The sequence below is a fragment of the Schistocerca nitens genome, chromosome 4 (assembly GCF_023898315.1).
Source record: "Schistocerca nitens isolate TAMUIC-IGC-003100 chromosome 4, iqSchNite1.1, whole genome shotgun sequence".
Taxonomy (NCBI): Eukaryota; Metazoa; Arthropoda; class Insecta; order Orthoptera; family Acrididae; genus Schistocerca; species Schistocerca nitens.
The window spans coordinates 579,499,873-579,517,611 of record NC_064617.1 but is presented as its reverse complement, the minus strand read 5'-3'; the positions used below and the strand labels follow the sequence as shown (position 1 = coordinate 579,517,611).

The following is a 17,739-nucleotide window of genomic DNA, read 5'->3' as shown; positions in this document are numbered from 1 at the left end:
ACTTGCACATGGTAGGGAAATGAGTCCTGCAAGTGTAGAAGTTTTTTACTTCATGTTTCAGTACTACAGAGGTTGCACCATTGTATTACAGTGTTGTTACATGTACAGTCAAAACAGTACGGGTCAGTGTAGTGAAAATGCCACAGGTCTTCACAAACGTGGAGTATGGTGACATGATTTTCATCTATTGGTTTTGCACTGGGAATTGCACAGCTGCTGTCCATAAATGTGAACTATGAGTTCCTAATCACAGAGTTCCAGATAGCAGCTACTTAGCAGGCATTTTAACAGATTACATGAGTGTAGTACGTATCTAACAGCTCTAGAAGAACTCTGTATAGCTCGGAGATGCATGACCACTGTCTATGGCTGTCAAGGTCAGACTTACTGCCTGGCCTCAACAGCCAGTGACAGAGGCCTATGTATGTTGTCTATTTCAGAAGGAGGCGTTCTGGCTGCAAGCTTACGAGTTTAGTAGTTTGTTTGTTGTGCCTGTCTGTGACTCAACATCTCTGCTGTATGGTGAGCAGTAATCTAACCTTTTCACAATATTGATGTACACAAGTGATTCACACAATACATGAGCAGGGGCTGCATCATTATCATCGATGGAATATTCTACATCTGCATATAGGAGATGATGCCATATGAAAGGAATTCTGTCAATGGGCCATTGCCAATGAATGCTGTATTCTACATATTCAGTTCACTGATGAGTCAATGATTACCCACAGCAACACAATTCTCACATGTGGGAGATGAAAATCTGCACACTGTTTTGGAAACAAATTTTCAGTGAATATGTGATATGATGATGACCAACTCATCAGTCCAGTTGTCTTACATAACTGTCTTAATGGAGCATGATATCTTGATTTCCTTCAAAATGTGTTAACAGAGTAATTAGAGAGTATTCCTTGGTTGTCATATGCACTTTCACCACAATGGAGCTACTGGACATTCCACATGGCCAGGGACACAGTACCTCACTGATATGTATCCTGTGCATTGGATTGGTCACTGTGGAGTCGTTTTTTGGCCACTGAAGTCACCTAATCTTACTCCATTATATTACTGTTTGTGGGTTTGGCTTAAGAGCAAAGTCTATGAGCACAGTGTTGATACAAAGGAGGAACTTCTCACTTGTATTTTGCATGTGTGTGCTCAAGTATAGGACCATACAAATAAGCTCAGATCAGTAACATAGCAGCAATCTACAAGAGCTAGGAAATGTACTGCAGTTGACGGTGGACTTTTTGAACATCTTTTGTAAGGATACATTCACAGTTAAACTAAACATTAGATCACAATGTTTCATTTACTATCACCTGCATTTCTCCAATTCCCCACTGTCTTCATCCGTTTCCTTGTAAACTGTAAAGAACAGGACATATGTTCACATAATTTTTTTTGTTCCAATCAAAGCATGTACCTTTCCTCCCGACTCACACAGCACAGATGATAATAATAATAATAATAATAATAATAATAATAATAATAATAATGTTATTATTATTATTATTTGTGTGGTTGAATGATCTGGTACAAACCTTTTCATTGGATGCCAGTCTGGCAAGTAATGTGTCCCTAACTGAGGTGGTAGGGAGCTGGTTGGGGAGTGGTAAGGTGCTAGGTCAGCTAAATTGTATATTTTAAAGGTAGCATACTATCGAAAAGAAGTGAACACTTTACAATTAGCAAAACACATAACTTAATAGTGGGAGCACTGATGATTAGTAAATAACGCAGTTCAACCCATGGCTTACCACGTCAATAAATACAATTCTTAAAATGCACGGGTGCAAGATGTAACTAACAAAAATCAAAATAATTTAAACTAAGCAGTTGCAGCCAGAATTATTAATTGCCATACATCATTTCTCATTAACAGGCAATTACAGGTCAAGAACTTCAATTGACCAAGCAAATAGCAACACTTAGCAACTCAACTAACAGCTTAAGGCTCAATGCTAAATGACTACCACAGCGAACCCCTTTCTAGTAACTAAATGTGACACACAAATTTCTCTGAGGAACAAGATGCCTCACCCCTAAGGACCAGGTTACAGCAACACTGAACAATCTTAAGTGAACAGAATTTCACCACACAAAATACTTCAATAGCATCTAAGACAGATACAAGATAATAGAATCAATTGCCAATGGCCATGCAAATTAGCTTTATTCTGGATGAAGGTGCTTTAGGGTGCACACAGAATATAGTTAAGAATATGAGATGCCTACAAGTAATTATTTTGACGGACCTTAAGCATACATCCAAACATGTATCCACAATGGGACAGGCAGGCTATCAGACTTGTAAACACAGTGAGCCTTATGGCAGAAAGTGTGATCCAAAAAACAGCTGGATAGCAAACTTCCTAGAGCACACAGGCTGATGCAAATGGATGAACCATGCTTACACTACAAGGCACCTCTAGACTGTGTTGCTTACATTTACTTAAAAGGGATTTAGGAGTCAGCTGTAGTAAATCATAATCACACCTAATTGTAAATATAAAGGCTGCCTGGCCAGTATCATATAAAACTGAAATACAGAAAGTCAAAGTTAGGCAAAATGGCCTTGCCACAGTGGTAACACACCAGTTCCCATCAGATCACCAAAGTTACGTATTGTCAGGCTTAGTTAGCACTTGGGTGCGTGACCATGTGGGCCTGTTGAAAGCTGTTGGCAAGTGGGCTGCACTCAGCCCTTGCCAGGCCAATTGAGGAGCTACTTTATTGAGAAGTAGCAGCTCCCATAGTGAAAACTGACTATGGCTGGGAGAGCAATGCGTATGCCCTTTCATATCAGCAACCAGTTAGCCTATCAGATGAAGAAGATATGGCAGCTGGTCAGTATCGTTCAGCCATCTGAGGCCTGTTTGAATGGAGAAAGGTAAGTAAACACTTAATCTCACAGGGTTATGGGCCAGTGGATAACAGCTGCAGCTGATCAAATACACAGAAAGAATTAGCTAAGCCAAGCAAACAGAATAGCAAACAAACAAATTACAGTATAATACAGTATAATTATTACATGGCACACTAACCTACACATTATCCAAAAGGGGAAAGGAGGCCTATAGTTTAACGCGGAATATATGATGTTTCTGGCAACTCCCCACATCACTGAGAGGTAAAGGATAGGTTGAAAAGAAAACTAAAAGTCCGTGGTCTGACCAAAATTCAATTCTCCGACCTCTTGGTTTCCTGGTATGTACTTTACCACTAGATCAACTTCACATATATTTTTTGGTTTCTTTATCTGATCACTTTCATCATTCTTTTATCAACAGTGGTTCTGTGTGGCTGTCACAGGACTTCTTTCAACTATGGTCGCAGGTTCGAATCCTGCCTCGGGCAGGGATGTGGGTGATGTCCTTAGGTTAGTTAGGTTTAAGTAGTTCTAAGTTCTAGGGGACTGATGACCTCAAAAGTTAAGTCTCATAGTGCTCAGAACCATTTGAACATCTTTCAAATTCCATTGATGAGAATTTCTCTCAGCTTTTTATTACCAGGCTCGATATGTGTACAGATAGTTCATCTACATGTTTTGGCGAGCGAGTTAATGAGTATCAAAATAAGTGACATAAATGGCCGTATCTTTTGACTGCATTGACTTAGAAGCTTGAATTTTTCACACTGGCAAGGAACTGAAGACCATAGTATGTTACATAAATTTTGACTTAATACTTCAACCCATTCCGGAGAAAAAGGAGTCCAAACAGTTACTCAGACACATAGACAGACAGACAGACAGACAGACAGATACACAGATGGGCAACAAAGTGATCCTATATAGGTTCTGTATTTACTAGTTGAGTTATGGAACCCTAAAAATGAAGTTAGGGCTGAATGCACCTCTGAAAAAGACAACCTTGGGAATGGAGTACAGTGTCATAATAAAGCTGACGGGTCAGTGTACTGTGTTCAATGATTTGGAGATCAGTACATCCACACAACATTTTGCCTTCCCACACTATAACAGCTGGGTCACTAAAAGATTCATTTTGACAGTCATCCTGGGTGTATTATGTGTTGTAATCTTTCACCATATGAGGACACATCCTCAATCACTACTCAGACTGAAACTGCTCTCATCCGAGAACAGCTTGCAGCCCCACTGCTCATTGGTCCAGTCACTCTACTCTTGGCACCATTGCAAATGGTGTCATCGATGTGTGAGTATCAACAGAACACAACATATTGATAGAAGAGTGAAGAGACCACCCTATGCAGTTGCCATGGCACTGTGGAATGTGAGACTGCTATCTTGTTAAATGTGGGTAAAATTGTACCAGTAGTTTGATGTGGGTCGCTTGTTGCCTGCCGCACAATGCAGCACTCACCTGCTACTGTAGTTGACCAATGTTGACCACCTCATCTCTCCTTTGGGTAGCAATGCCTGTAGTTTGGAATGCTCTCCACACACTCAAAAAACTGCTGTGAGCAATGTCAAACTGCTGGGCTACTCTTGTCACACTTCATCCTCCTTCCAATTTCCCAATGATCCTACCTAATGTAAAGTCATCCAAATGTTGTCTCTGTACCACGTTGTCATGAAGAACACCACCACAGGGTACCACAACTTCTCGCTGATTGTCACACACAGTCTCTTCCTGTTCGTTGAACTGTGTCATGTTGTGGAGCCAGTCTTATTTGGCACTACAGTAATACTGAACTCATGCAATGTGACATCAAACTTTCTATGTATGACTGGGACACCACTGGTAATATGCTCTCATACTTTTATTCACTTCCAATGTTATGTTACTTTATCTACCCAGCTTTTAAGTTTTACAGAGCAGTGTAGCTAAACCCAGAGAGTAAGATGTATTCTGTGGAACAGAGATGTCCCAAAGGAATTTTTAAATGAGTTCTGTATTCAACAAATTATGAATCCAATCTAGCATATGCATCTGGTACGTGGAGTGGAGAACAAGGGAGGAGCGTAGCACATAGGCAGAAGAGATAAAGTTTTTAAGAAGTGTCGAAGTCCAAACAAGAGAGCTTAGAATCGGACATGAGGAAAAAGACTAAGGGACAGCTCAAGCTTCAGACAAGAGAAAAGACAGAACAACAAAGCTGAGGTGGTATAGACATATGATAAGAATAGAAGATGAGAAAGAGCCAAAAAGAGAAGTTCTTGAAAATGTCAACAGGAGACTTACGAGGAAGAACTAGAAAGATATGGGCAGGACTGTGATGAAGTCTATAGAGACAAGAGGAGTAAAGCCAGAAGATATACTTAAAGAAGGAGAGGAGTGGTGGAGACACATACAACAATGAAGGTTCTTGATTCACAAACTGACCCAGTAAGCTGGAAATGGCCAATGAAGAAGAGCAAGAAGATTTATGGTACACAGCTGGTTTAGCAGCTTGGCTTCATTCAGAGCTGTTTTCAGGTACTATCAAGTACACATTCAATCACTAAATTAACTAAGTGATGAGGGAGAGAGACAAGACTCTCTGCAGTGTGTAAAATAAGTTGCTTCATAGGCAGTAGCAAATACCAAAAATAAAAATAGATGTTCATGGTCATTCAGATGCAGTTGGCATATTGATATATAAAATTATAAACATGGAGAAGAGGGGATCCTACAAAATCGCAAAACTTCCCAAAACTTTTGATGCACACTTCATTTCTTGATTTGGAACAGACCTGTTTTGTGGTAACTGCAGCAAAAGCTGGTAAAAGGATTTCAGGGAGACTTATCAAAATCTGAAGAAAGGAAAATTAGGGTTTAGAGTCCTATTAGCAACAAGACTGGAGAATAGCAATAGCACTGTAAATTTTGGTCTTCATATGAATTATTTTTACCTCTCTATTTATGTATGCAGACTGTATTTGTTGATTTGTTGTTATGGTAATAAAATGTGATTGATACACAAATGCATGCTGTACAATATATTTTACAGAGAAAACAATTACTGAGGCCCATTGCGGATACTGTTGCTTGTAAAAATATACACATAAAAAAGAGAGAGAGAGAGAGAGAGAGAGAGAGAGAGAGAGAGAGAGAGAGAAACATGCATCATCACATACAAACAAAAGATTACAATTTCAGGAAATTTATTCAAGAGAAACAGTTTCACAAATTCAGTCATATCAGTAACTTGTTGGTCCACCTCTGATCCTTATGCAAGGTAGAACTGTTGGATGTCCTCGTGTCAAACTTTGCCCAGCTGGTGTGTCAGATCTTCAAAATCCTGAGCTGGTTGGAGGGCCCTGTCCATAATGCGCAGAATGCTCTCGATTGGGGAAAGATCTGGCAACCTTGCTGGGCAAGCTAGGGCTTGGAAAGTATGATGACAAGTAGTAGAAACTATCGCCTTGTGTGGGTGGGCATTACCTTGCTGAATCGTAAGTCCAGTACGGCTTGCCATGGAGGGCAACAAAATGGAATATAAAATATTATTCACATACCACTGTGCTATACAGTTGCTGCAGATGACACCACAGGATTCCTGCTAAGAAAAGAAATGGCATCCCAGACCACCACTCCTGATTGTCAGTCCTTATGGCAGATGACAGTCAGGTTGATATCCCACCACCATCCGAGGCAGGCCTTTGGCCTGGAATCTCATTTACTGTAGCAGAACTATCTTCCGTGATGAGTCCCACTTCAAAATGAGCCCCAATCACTCAGCATAGACGTGCCTTCAAACACTGTGCACAGTGGTGAGATGCCAACCTGACAGTCACCTGTCATAGGGCCATAAAACCAAGAGTGATGGTTTGGGTTGACATTTCTTTTCATAGCAGGGCCTCTTTGGTTGTTATCTGTGGCACACTTACAGCACAGCAGACCGTTGTTAATATTCTTTTACATTTCAGCAAGATAATGCTCATCCACACACAGCAGGAGATTCTATTGCTTGTCTTTGTTCTGGCCAAACTCTACCTTGTCAAGCAAAGTTGCCAGATCTCCCCCCCCAATTGAGAACTTTTGGTGCATTATGGGCAGGCCCCTCCAACCAACTCAGGGTTCTGGTGATCTTATGCACCAATTGGACAGAATCTGGTACAATATCCCTCAGCAGGACATGCAACATCTCTATCAATAAATGTCAAGCCGAATAATTGCTTGCTTAAGGACCAGAGGTGGACCAACACATTATTGCGAAGCTCTTTCTTTTGAATAAATCATCAGTTTTTTAATGAAATTGTAATCATTTGCTATTTGTACATCACATCTCTGGATTTCACTCCAATTTAGGTAATTGCTTTGTGATGCATTTTCTTTGTCTTAGACTGTATAAAGTAGTGCTTCATCTGATTGACGATGTGACCATATTGCTACGGGAATTTCCTTTAAATATTTGTCTGACATTGTCGCACGATATGAGCACTGATATCTCTGGTTGCCATCAAGTCTTTTCATTACCATCTGTTGCTCCATGCAGTCATTTTTGTTTACTGATTGCTATAGCATATTTGATGTTACAGACTGCATTATTTGAATATTGATGGCATCAGTGTCTCACCAAGAGCTATATGGCTTGGAAACAGAATTATCTCATCACATTTGCCTTATACCTATGATGGCGAATTTCTTTGATGAACCACCACAATGTAACATTAAATACAATAAGGGGTGCTGACATTTCTGACACAGCTTGAAAACATTCTCCTTTTCAAGACAGTACCTGAACAAAGAAAAATTTCCGGCTGTTTGTTGAATAAATGAGAGAGACAATATTTCTTGTTTTCCTTGCACTAGAAGTAACGATTCTCAAAAGAGTTACCTTTATAAGTGCTTTTCACAAAATAAGGTGCAGGACAAGATAATGCTGAACTGAACATTGTCATGAACATGTCAGAGAACTCAAGAGTTTCTAAGTAAATGTTTCTTGAGATGCATGGACTGCAAAAAAGCACAGAAAGAGTGAAAATTTTGGGAAGGCAGATAGCATAACATACCAGTTCATGATATGTAAATAAAATGGATGCTTGGAGAATGTGAGAAAGGTGGTAACTGATCAGCAAGAGTTTTTTCTTCAACATATCAATAAAATATAAAAATTTCAGAACATTACAGTCCATATTATGATACACAAAAAGGGTGTACCTTCACCAAATACATACTATGAGGAACATCAATGAGAATTATAAGAATAATTTCTGCACCTGAAAATCATAAAGCACAGATAATAGCTGAATATTACTGAAATAAGCAAAGTGCTGAGTTCTTATAACATTTAGGTAACTGGCTGAGGATGAAGATGATGCAGAAGAAGAAGAAGAAGAAGAAGAAGAAGAATTTCCTCAGTCCTGTCCTGACTTATCCAGTGAGTTTAATGAGGAATTCAAACTATAATAGACTTTGTCATTTTAACATACATACAACATAGTTGATAGTGGAAAGAATTAAGAAGAGCAGAAAAAGTTCTAGAACTAAACACAAATACAAATGTATGTTTCTGGGAGAAGTGCAAAAGCAGACCAGAAAAGACAGTAAAATTGGTGGTGTTCCCCAACAATCATTAATGGCCAAGAGTTTACCAAATCCACCATGGATAAAATAAGACAGTACAATGCCTCGAGAAACATTTTTAGCCACTAGTTTTGACTTATATAACACAAATAATGACACTTGTCACCTACTGATGGGAAAGCAAAAATTGATCTGTTGTTTATTTTTTGATTTATCTGTAAAAGTGCTGTCAGTTTCTAGTGATGTCAGGCAAGTGTCCTATGTATGAAAGATCTCTGTCTCAATCACATATTTCTCTCCATTATTCCTTAATCTTAAATCACCAACAATTAAACAGTCCTCGTCCACACCTTACTGATCTTCCTTTGCATGCTTATCTATTTCCCATTTCTTTATGGCTCTCGTTTCTTTATCTGTACCTCTTTTTCATTTATCAGCACATTTTCTCTCTCTTCTATGTACCATCTTGACCAACCTCTTAGCCCTGGTACATGTGTTTCACATCTTTCATTTTACTACATCAAGAACATATCCCTCTTTTGCTTCATTCTATCTCGTCACAGCCTCCATTAAACAGAAAATGCTTCCTCTTTGTTCCCGACCACCACTTTATATGACTACAGCTAAGCTTTTCTTGTGAACACGCACTCAGATACAGAGCCACTTATTTTTATATTTTGTATGAGAAAATGTATCCACAAAGCAGCGAGCACGGAAGTGTCATGAACAGATGACACAAAATCTATACCGAACAAAGTGGCTGGTTGCTGTCCTAACACCATCAACATTTGAACAAAGTTCATTTCCATTGCTGCCACAGACTTCATGCATGATGGAAATAAAATTTATTAATTTATGGCAACACAAGAATCAACTTTTGGACTTACATAATGTGTACTTACTTCTGGTTCTCCAAAACCAATAATGTCAAGCAATGATTCACTTCCCCCAGTTCGTGGATTGCGCAATGAAGCACTGAGACCAGATTTCAGTATAGCCTTCATGAGCTGTTCTGGGGCCCAGCAGTAGGGGTCACTGGTATGACAACGGAGTTGGGCAGGGCTTAATGCATGCTTCTCCAGTGCCATTCCAGGGCTAACTTCACTCACAACCTAGCACAAAATAATTAATAATATGGCATAATATCATGCAAAGCTCCAGGCACATTTGTTAACACATATATTTTATGCTTACAAAGGTTTTTACTATAAAATATCTGCAGGAAAATGAGCAAGAATCTTCAACACCAATGAAGTTTTATACTAGCAGATGTGAAAATTGTCAAATGCCTGATAGTTTCATTAAAGCCTTACAGTATGGCAGAAAGGTGCAAGTTTACACCTCTGGTAAAAATTTTATTTGTCACTGTTATTTTACGTCTAGTGGAGAAGGGGTTGCATAGACTTGGCAAACTTCTGTCCAGCTGTTGTGAGCCGATGTAGACTATGCATGTGGAAAAGGAAGGGTTGTAGGAGGAGATGGACAGAGAGATGGGGAGGAGGAGATGTATGGACAGACAGACAGACAGACAGACAGACAGCGGGAGGATGAGGCGGACAGAGAGATGGGGAAGATGAGGTGGACAGACAGGGATAGGAACAGATGGACACAGAGAGGAAGTAGGAGTAGATGTGTGGAATACGCGTGCTGAACATGCACATGAGCGAAGCAGCGGGTAAAATGCTACAGAGAGAGAGAGAGAGAGAGAGAGTGGGGGGGGGGGGGGGGTGCACGCGCTCATGTATATGTATATTGGGGATCTCCACCCAAACAACTGGATCGATGTAAACCAGATCTGGCACACAACCAGCAAACTTCACCAGTATCAGCGCTGTGGGTTTTATAACCTCCTAGCTCCAATAGTAGGGGAGGTATGGGCAAGAATGTGCTTTTTCAGGCCCTGCCATTTAGGCTGCCCTGCATGACAGGTGTGTTGTGTGGGAATTGTAGTGGCCTGCCTTATCAACCTCCTCTGCAGGGCAACCTACAAGTCATGTGCAAGAAATGGTTTTCCAGCTCCCAGAGTATAAGCTGTACTGCACTACCAAAATGTTGTTTGAGAAGAATCACCCCGGACAGAGATAGTGTGGAGGAGGAGTTGCATGTCAGGATGGTGGGAAGAAGACATAGAGAATGGGTGGGAGAAATAGACACAGAGAGGGTTGAGGATGGGGTGGACATACGGAAAGACAGGATGGACAGAGAGAGGGGGAAGCAGAAGATGGGCATAAATAAAGAAGCAAGTTTGCGTGTCTAGGATTTCCTCCCAAACCACTGGATTGATTTCATTCAAATATGGCACACAAACAACAAACTTCACAGGATGGGCAGAGAGAGGAGTGAAGGAGGTAATGGACAGATTTACCGGGGTGGAACAGATGGAGAAGGGATGAGATGTATGAAAACAGAGAGTGGGAGAAGGACAGAGAGTGGGAGAAGGAGGTGAACACAAATATGATGGAAGAGGAGTAGATGGGCAAAGAGGGGAGAGAAGAAGAGGTGGGGAGGGAAGAGCACGTGGGCAGAAATGGACAGAGAGAGGGAAAGGAGGAAATGGCCACAGAGAGTGAGAGGATAAGGGAGGTAGAGAGAAAGAAGGAGATGGGCAGAAAGGGGGTGAGGAGATGATGTGCAGACAGGGGGGAGAAGAATTTGGACAGAGAGAGGGAGAGAGAGGGGGAGGTGGAGATGGACCAAGAGAGGGGGAAGGATGAGTTGTGTGCAATATATCTGTCAAATGCCTACATGAGTGAAGCTGTGGGAAGGGGCTAGTCTATTTATATACAAAGCAACATGTATGTATATATGTATGTTCGTCCGTGATCTTCTCCCAAACCCCTTGATCGATTTCGACCAATTTTGGCACACAAAGAGCAAACCTTATGAGTATCAGCAGTATGGGTTTTATAGCCTCCCAGCTCCAATTGGAGTGGAGATATGGGCAGAAACCCATTTTTCTGCCCCTGCCATACAGGCTGCCCTACACAACAGGCATGTAGTATGTGAATAATATCAGCATTCCTTCATGAACTCCTTTGCACAGCAGCCTATGTGTCAATGGCAATACACTTTTTTCCAGCCCCTGACATGTAGGCTGACCTTCAAGACAAGTTGATCGTGTTGGGGTAGTATTGGCCTGTGTTATTGACCTGCTTGGTAGTGCAACCTACACATCAGAAGCTCTGATGTGTAAGTTGCCTTCCATGACAAATGTGTTGTGTGGTAGTAGTATCAGCTTGACGTATCAGCCTCCTTCACAGGGCAGCCTAAGCATCAGGGGTAAGAAACAGTTTTTCAGTCACTGACATGTAGGCTGTCCTGCACAATAGGCATGTTGTCTTGGAGCAGTATCAGCCTTCTTTATCATCAAGCTTCGGATGGTAGCCTGTATGTCGGGGGCAAAAAAGGTTTTCAAACTGATGACACGTAGCTGCCATAGATGACAAGCATTTGTGGTAGTAGTAATGGCCTGTTTTATTGACCTGAGCTACAAATGTGGATGGGCATGGCTGCGGAAGGTAGGGATGGATGGAGGAGGAGATGAACTGAGAGAGGGGGGGGGGGGGGCAAGAGAGAGAGGATAGGAGCTGGAGAAAATGGGCGTAGGGAGAGGTGGCAGAAGGAGAGGGGACTAGTGGGAAGGATTTGTTGGACAGATAGAGGTGGAAGGATGAGGTGGACAGAGAGATGGGGGAGAAAGAGGTGGTCACAAAGAGGATGATGGAGGAGATATGTGGAATATATATGTTGAGCCACACATGGGCAAAGCTGCACAGAAAATGCCAGTATATACAGCATACACAAAACAGAATGGTGTAGGGTCATATGTATGTATGTATGTATGTATGTATGCATGCAGGTAACTATGTCCAGGATATCCTCCAAAACATCTAGATTGATTTCACACAAATGTGACACATAAGCAGCAAATTTCATAACTAAACTCCTAAATTTATAAACTCTTAGCTCCAATAGGAGCAGAGATACAGGTAAAAGCATGTTTTTTCAGCCCCAGCAAGACGGGTGTGTTGGCCACCCTCAACCGTTTTTGTTTAGTAGCCTATATGCCAGGGGAAAAAGAGCTTTTTAATCCCCTGCCCTGTACAGCAGGCGTGTTGTGGGATTAGTACTGGCCTGGTTATCAAACTGCTTTGCAGGAGCTACATGTGGCAATGGGCATGGCTGGGTGAGGTAAAGATGTATAGATGTATAGAGGAGGAAATAGACAGAGAGCAAGGGCAGGAGTGGATGGATAGAGAAAGACTGGTGAAGAAGAGGATGGAGAGAGAGAGGGGGGGGGAAAGGAGTGGAGAGACAGAGAGGAGGAGTAGGAAATGAGCAGAGAGAGAGAGAGAGAGAGAGAGAGAGAGAGAGAGAGAGAGGGTGGGTGGGGGGGGGAGAGGAGGAGATGGACAGAGAGAGGGGGAGGGATATAAACAGAAGGGGGTAGGAGATGAACATAGAGAGAGAAGGGGCAGAGAAGGAGATGGACAGACACAGGCTGAAGAGGGGTAGGGTGTATAGAGGGGAGATGAGAAGGTGGAAAGACAGAGAGAGGAAGAGGAGGTGGACAGATGCAAGGGATAGCTGGCTGGAGAGAGTGGGGAGAGGAGGAGGAGAAGGAGGCATTTGTGCACTGTGTGCGACTTACAGGTATGCTAGCAGACCCTGAGGAAAAGACAATTAGTTAAATAAAGAACTGGAAGGCAGTAAATAAAATTCACAATGGTTCATTTCAATAAATATTAAAACTGTTGAACAATGGGCTTTCACATACTATAAGCTTCTCTGCACCATGTTAGTACTGACTATAGCCCAAAATACACTAGTTGAGGTATGTAAGGTAAAGTACAAGTTGTGTCATTCAAAGCAACAGTGAGAGACTGCACTTGAGCTGTGAATCGACTAATCATCAGTCAGTCTCTAAGTTCTGCTCCATTGAAAATATTCTATTAACGTAGCAGTGTGGCTTACAAATTGATGTAATTTAATTACCCAAACCAGACAGGGAGTGAGCAAGTGGACAGACAAGACAGGGGGCGGGCGAGCGGACAGGGGGGGGGGGCGAGCAAATGGGGGAGGGGGGTAGTGGACGGGGGTGGGGGGGGGGGGGGGCGAACAGACAGGGAGCGGGCATGCGGAGAGTGAGTGGGCAAGTGGATAGGGAGTTGGCGGAGTTTTAAGAGTGAGAAGAGTGCTAGAGAAGTGCCTTCAAATATGGTGAGTAATGGAGGTGCAGACTAGGATGGCAAAAACGCAACAGGACCTAAATATTCCTCCAGAACACCTTATATTTGTCCCTGCATTTTCTAAACCTGATTGTTCCATCTCTGAAACTATCTTATGTCCCTCGCCATCTCCTTTTCCTGTCATTTTCCTCCTAACTGCTGTATGTACATGTACCACTCTATAGTCTTGTAACAGATATCCCTTTCAACATGCATTTCATCACTGCTGTTGAACAACATCTTTCTATCTCTTTCCTTCCTCACAGTCTTCAATTACCAAATATGTCCTCCTGTTCCCCCTTTTTGCTGTCTCACTAGTATCCCATCCTCTCCCTCTAACTTAATAATGCTAGTCAGTGTTACATGTACATCTGTGTGTTCAAAATTTGATATACTTCAACACTTGACAGTTACCTGATCAATAACTGCCAGCAGCTCTTCTAGCAAACAGAAACAAGCCAGAGCTGACCCTGGAGGTCCCCGCACCTTCAGTTCAAGCCATTCATCTTGACCTAAGCCACTCTTGCTGTCACTATCATCATCTTCATCACTGTCATCATCAATTTCCATCTCATCAATTAGGACTGCTTGAGACTCTACTGCTCCTGTGCATAGTTTTGAGCCATTCATCCACTGGTAGAGGTCTGTGTCTGGATCACTTAACTGCTGTGTGCAGCGCCTCAGTTGAACCTATAAATACAATGAAAAAACATGGCCTTTTTTTATACAACAGAATTAGGTAAGTTAACAGTGTTTTTACATGTGAATAACAGTTCTGGTGAATGCAGTTGAAGTGCAAAGAACATTTTTAGTACAAAAATGTGCCATTTGAACCAGATGCGGTGTTATATCATGAATCATTGTAGAAGATCCTTAAATTGAAAGTAAAATCTACCACCATACAGTATCTGCCATTGACAAAATTCTGTTGTTCAAAAGGAACAGTGCATCAATTTAATGAGCACATGAATAAGTGGCAAACAAGTTCTATTCAATTCTAAAACCCATGTGGTTGTGCGTAAGTGTACATTTTCAATAGGTTTTTAGATTGAATGCAATCAGTTTTGATGTGCACATCTTCAAAGGCAAGCTGAAGCTTTTCTCCCCATGAATTACTTCTCTTTCCCCACAGGAATATGTAATATTGACTTAAATGTGATTTTTGTAGTCTTACTAAAGTGAATGGAACTTAAGAAATTCAGCCACAATAGTACAATTAGGACTGCTACTAACTGAATCATCCTGATTTGGATTTCCTATGGCTTTCCCTATTATTTCAGGAAAATACCGTTATCATTCCTGGGTTTCTCAAATTAATTCAGACAAATACCATGATCATTCCTAGCAACATGCCTTGGTCATTATACTTTCCGTTTCATACCCGTTATTAGAAATAAAAACTTATACAAAATCATTATCATCACCATTAATGTTATTCAATCCATTTAATTCTTGGTTCACGTAATGCAGAGAAACTTTACATATTTGTCTTTGAATGACATGACACTGTGGATCAATGGCACAAAGAATAAAATAAATGTACCTGTCAATATTTCTGCTTTAAAGAATACTGGAGAGGGGGAGGGGGGGGGGGAAGGGAGGGGGAAAGGTGGAAGAAGGGAGAGGCAAAGAGAGGAATTCAGGTGTTGGTAGTGTAGACGTAGGACGCAATGAAGATAATTTGAATAGAAACCACTAAACAATACATCAGATGTAATCCACAAACACGCAAATCCTGTGACTTCCTGTCTATAGTTTTCAATATACTTTTAACAGTTATTAACAGAAAAATACTACATATACACTATTTCCACTTTCACTGACTTGTAAGGGCTGGACAATTTTAGGAAGATACAGGTAGAGTTGAGCAATTTAGCTCTATTCTAAATTTGTTGACTATGGGAATTTAGTTTGTTTGTCTCATGTTCCATGGATTATTTGCACAATAAACCGTATTATTTTGTACATATGCATACACGCTGATCTATTACATTTTTTTAGACATACAGATGCGAGTCAGCAATTCCTGCCCACCACCTTTTACACATTACAACAATAAAAATTCTTCTATGGAATACAAGGAGTTGTTTTGAAGAAACCTTTTTAATTTATTTTCAGTTTCACTTTACTCTCATTACACAATTCATATCACTGGGCAAGAGATCAAAAATTTTGTTTGCAGCATGTAAGTGTTTGGTCCACTTCCACAACTAACGACAATGTAAGTAATGTTTTATAAATTGTAAATGGCATTCAGTGCTAACAAACAGTTAAGTCTATATCATTTACTGTTGTACACAATACTTCTACACAACAGCTGACCACAGCATGCCAAACTTCACGTGTGTCTGGTGTGCAGGTCACATCTTGGACTATCTCAGCTTTGCTCATAATTTCCCAGAAGTCACATTTCATTTAGTACTGTGGTGTGGCATTTTTCGATTGGCACAACTCTCTTTACTTCAGCAGAATTGTGGAGTCAGTGCCGTTTACCCTTCACTATTTGTTTGTAGCATGAAGGATGTTCACAGGTTCAGTGGATGTTTGCACAAAAGGAGGCAGTTTAGCACTATGTTGCCATGAACATTTAAAAATGAATGGGAATAACAGAAGAAAGGATTAGAATTATCAATATCTATTATGCAATCACACAGGCGGTGGGTATTGCAAATTTGTTATGGAACGATATTAAAAGACCACACAGAAAGAATTTAAAAATTTAGACAATGAAAGAGCAAAAAATTACAACAATCGACAGATGGGATTATGGTTCATTATGTCAAGAAGCACTTTATGCTAAATTTGCAGCTTGCAGTAAGTGAGGAAAATGGTGGTATGAATAGCAAAACTTATGAAGTCACACACATTATTCCATTGTCAGTTGCGACGGTCTTCAGTGGAATTAAACAAAGAGTATGGAGAGTTTATATATTACTGTGAAGTATGTTGGTTAAGTAAAAGTGCATTCCACAATGATTTTTCAATTTAAAACTCACTATTGTTGGATGTATGAAGGAAAAAGGAGAGAAGGAATGAAAATTAAAACATCCAGAATGGACTGCCAACCTCGCATTTTAAGTGAACTTCAATGCACAGTGTGCATAGTAAGACACTACGTTTGAAAAGAAAACAGCGTTATGAGAGAGAACGCCTTCTGATAAACACAGTCCAGTTCCCTAAGATCACTGCCTTTAAAGAAAATGTGAGGTTTGAAGAATTCATTGTGGCATTGAAAGAATTACAAAGCACAGTCTCCTCAACGTTTTAACAACACTGTCAGCCTTACACATGTTTTCAATACGATTTGCCATTTCAGTTGGAAGCACCCCTGTGCATGTGTAGATGTAATTGACTGACCTGCAACGTAATTATCCATTTTAATAACAAATCCTTTTTGCGTTAAAACTGTCCAGGATGTCTATACTGCTTACCTCAGGTATATTTTCCACATCTCCATAATGATTGAGATATTTGTGAGAAAGACCTGTTTCTGATAATGAAAGTAAATAAGTCAAGATTATGTAGCAACTTGAGCATGAAAATCTATGAAATTTTCTGTGTATGTCTATATGTCAACAACATGTACTAGATAAAAATTACACTATGTCTGCAGCATGCCAAAAATAATTAAATAATAATGAAAATATCCTTCTCATCCCATCTGGTAAGTTGTCACTGGCCCGGGGTTCTGGGTGGCTTTTCTGACCTGTACTCATTTCCCTAAAACTCTCTAGTTCTTTTCCTTTACCTCTCTTCCTTTTGCTTCAACTCTTCAAACAGAAGGAGGAGCCACTGGCTCCAAAAGCTTGTAAACATTAAATACTTTCATGTGTGTGTGTGTGTGTGTGTGTGTGTGTGTGTGTGTGTGTGTGTGTGTGTGTGTGTTCCCCTGCCACCGCATGGTGAGTAGATTTTTTATCTATTCATTTACATCATATTAGCAATAATTGATTATTTTCATTGAAAATTTGTTTTGTTTCTGATCTATGTTTGTGATAAATGTGAAATATAAAACAAAGTAAGGTGCAGTGTGACTGCAATGCCATTCAAATGTGGCATGTTCGCAGATT

The 17,739-nt window shown here is 40.6% G+C and overlaps 1 protein-coding gene across 1 annotated transcript in view; it reads right to left on the bottom strand.

Moving 5' to 3' along the window:
• LOC126251853 (death-associated protein kinase dapk-1-like) overlaps positions 1 to 17,739 on the bottom strand; it is a 305,116-nt gene that overhangs the window by 25,602 nt on the left and 261,775 nt on the right. Inside the window, exons 21-22 of the mRNA XM_049952529.1 lie at positions 14,084 to 14,359; positions 9,344 to 9,553 (exon numbers count right to left, since the gene is read on the bottom strand). Of these exons, the coding sequence (XP_049808486.1) occupies positions 9,344 to 9,553; positions 14,084 to 14,359 (486 nt within the window). The remainder of the gene's footprint in view (positions 1 to 9,343; positions 9,554 to 14,083; positions 14,360 to 17,739) is intronic.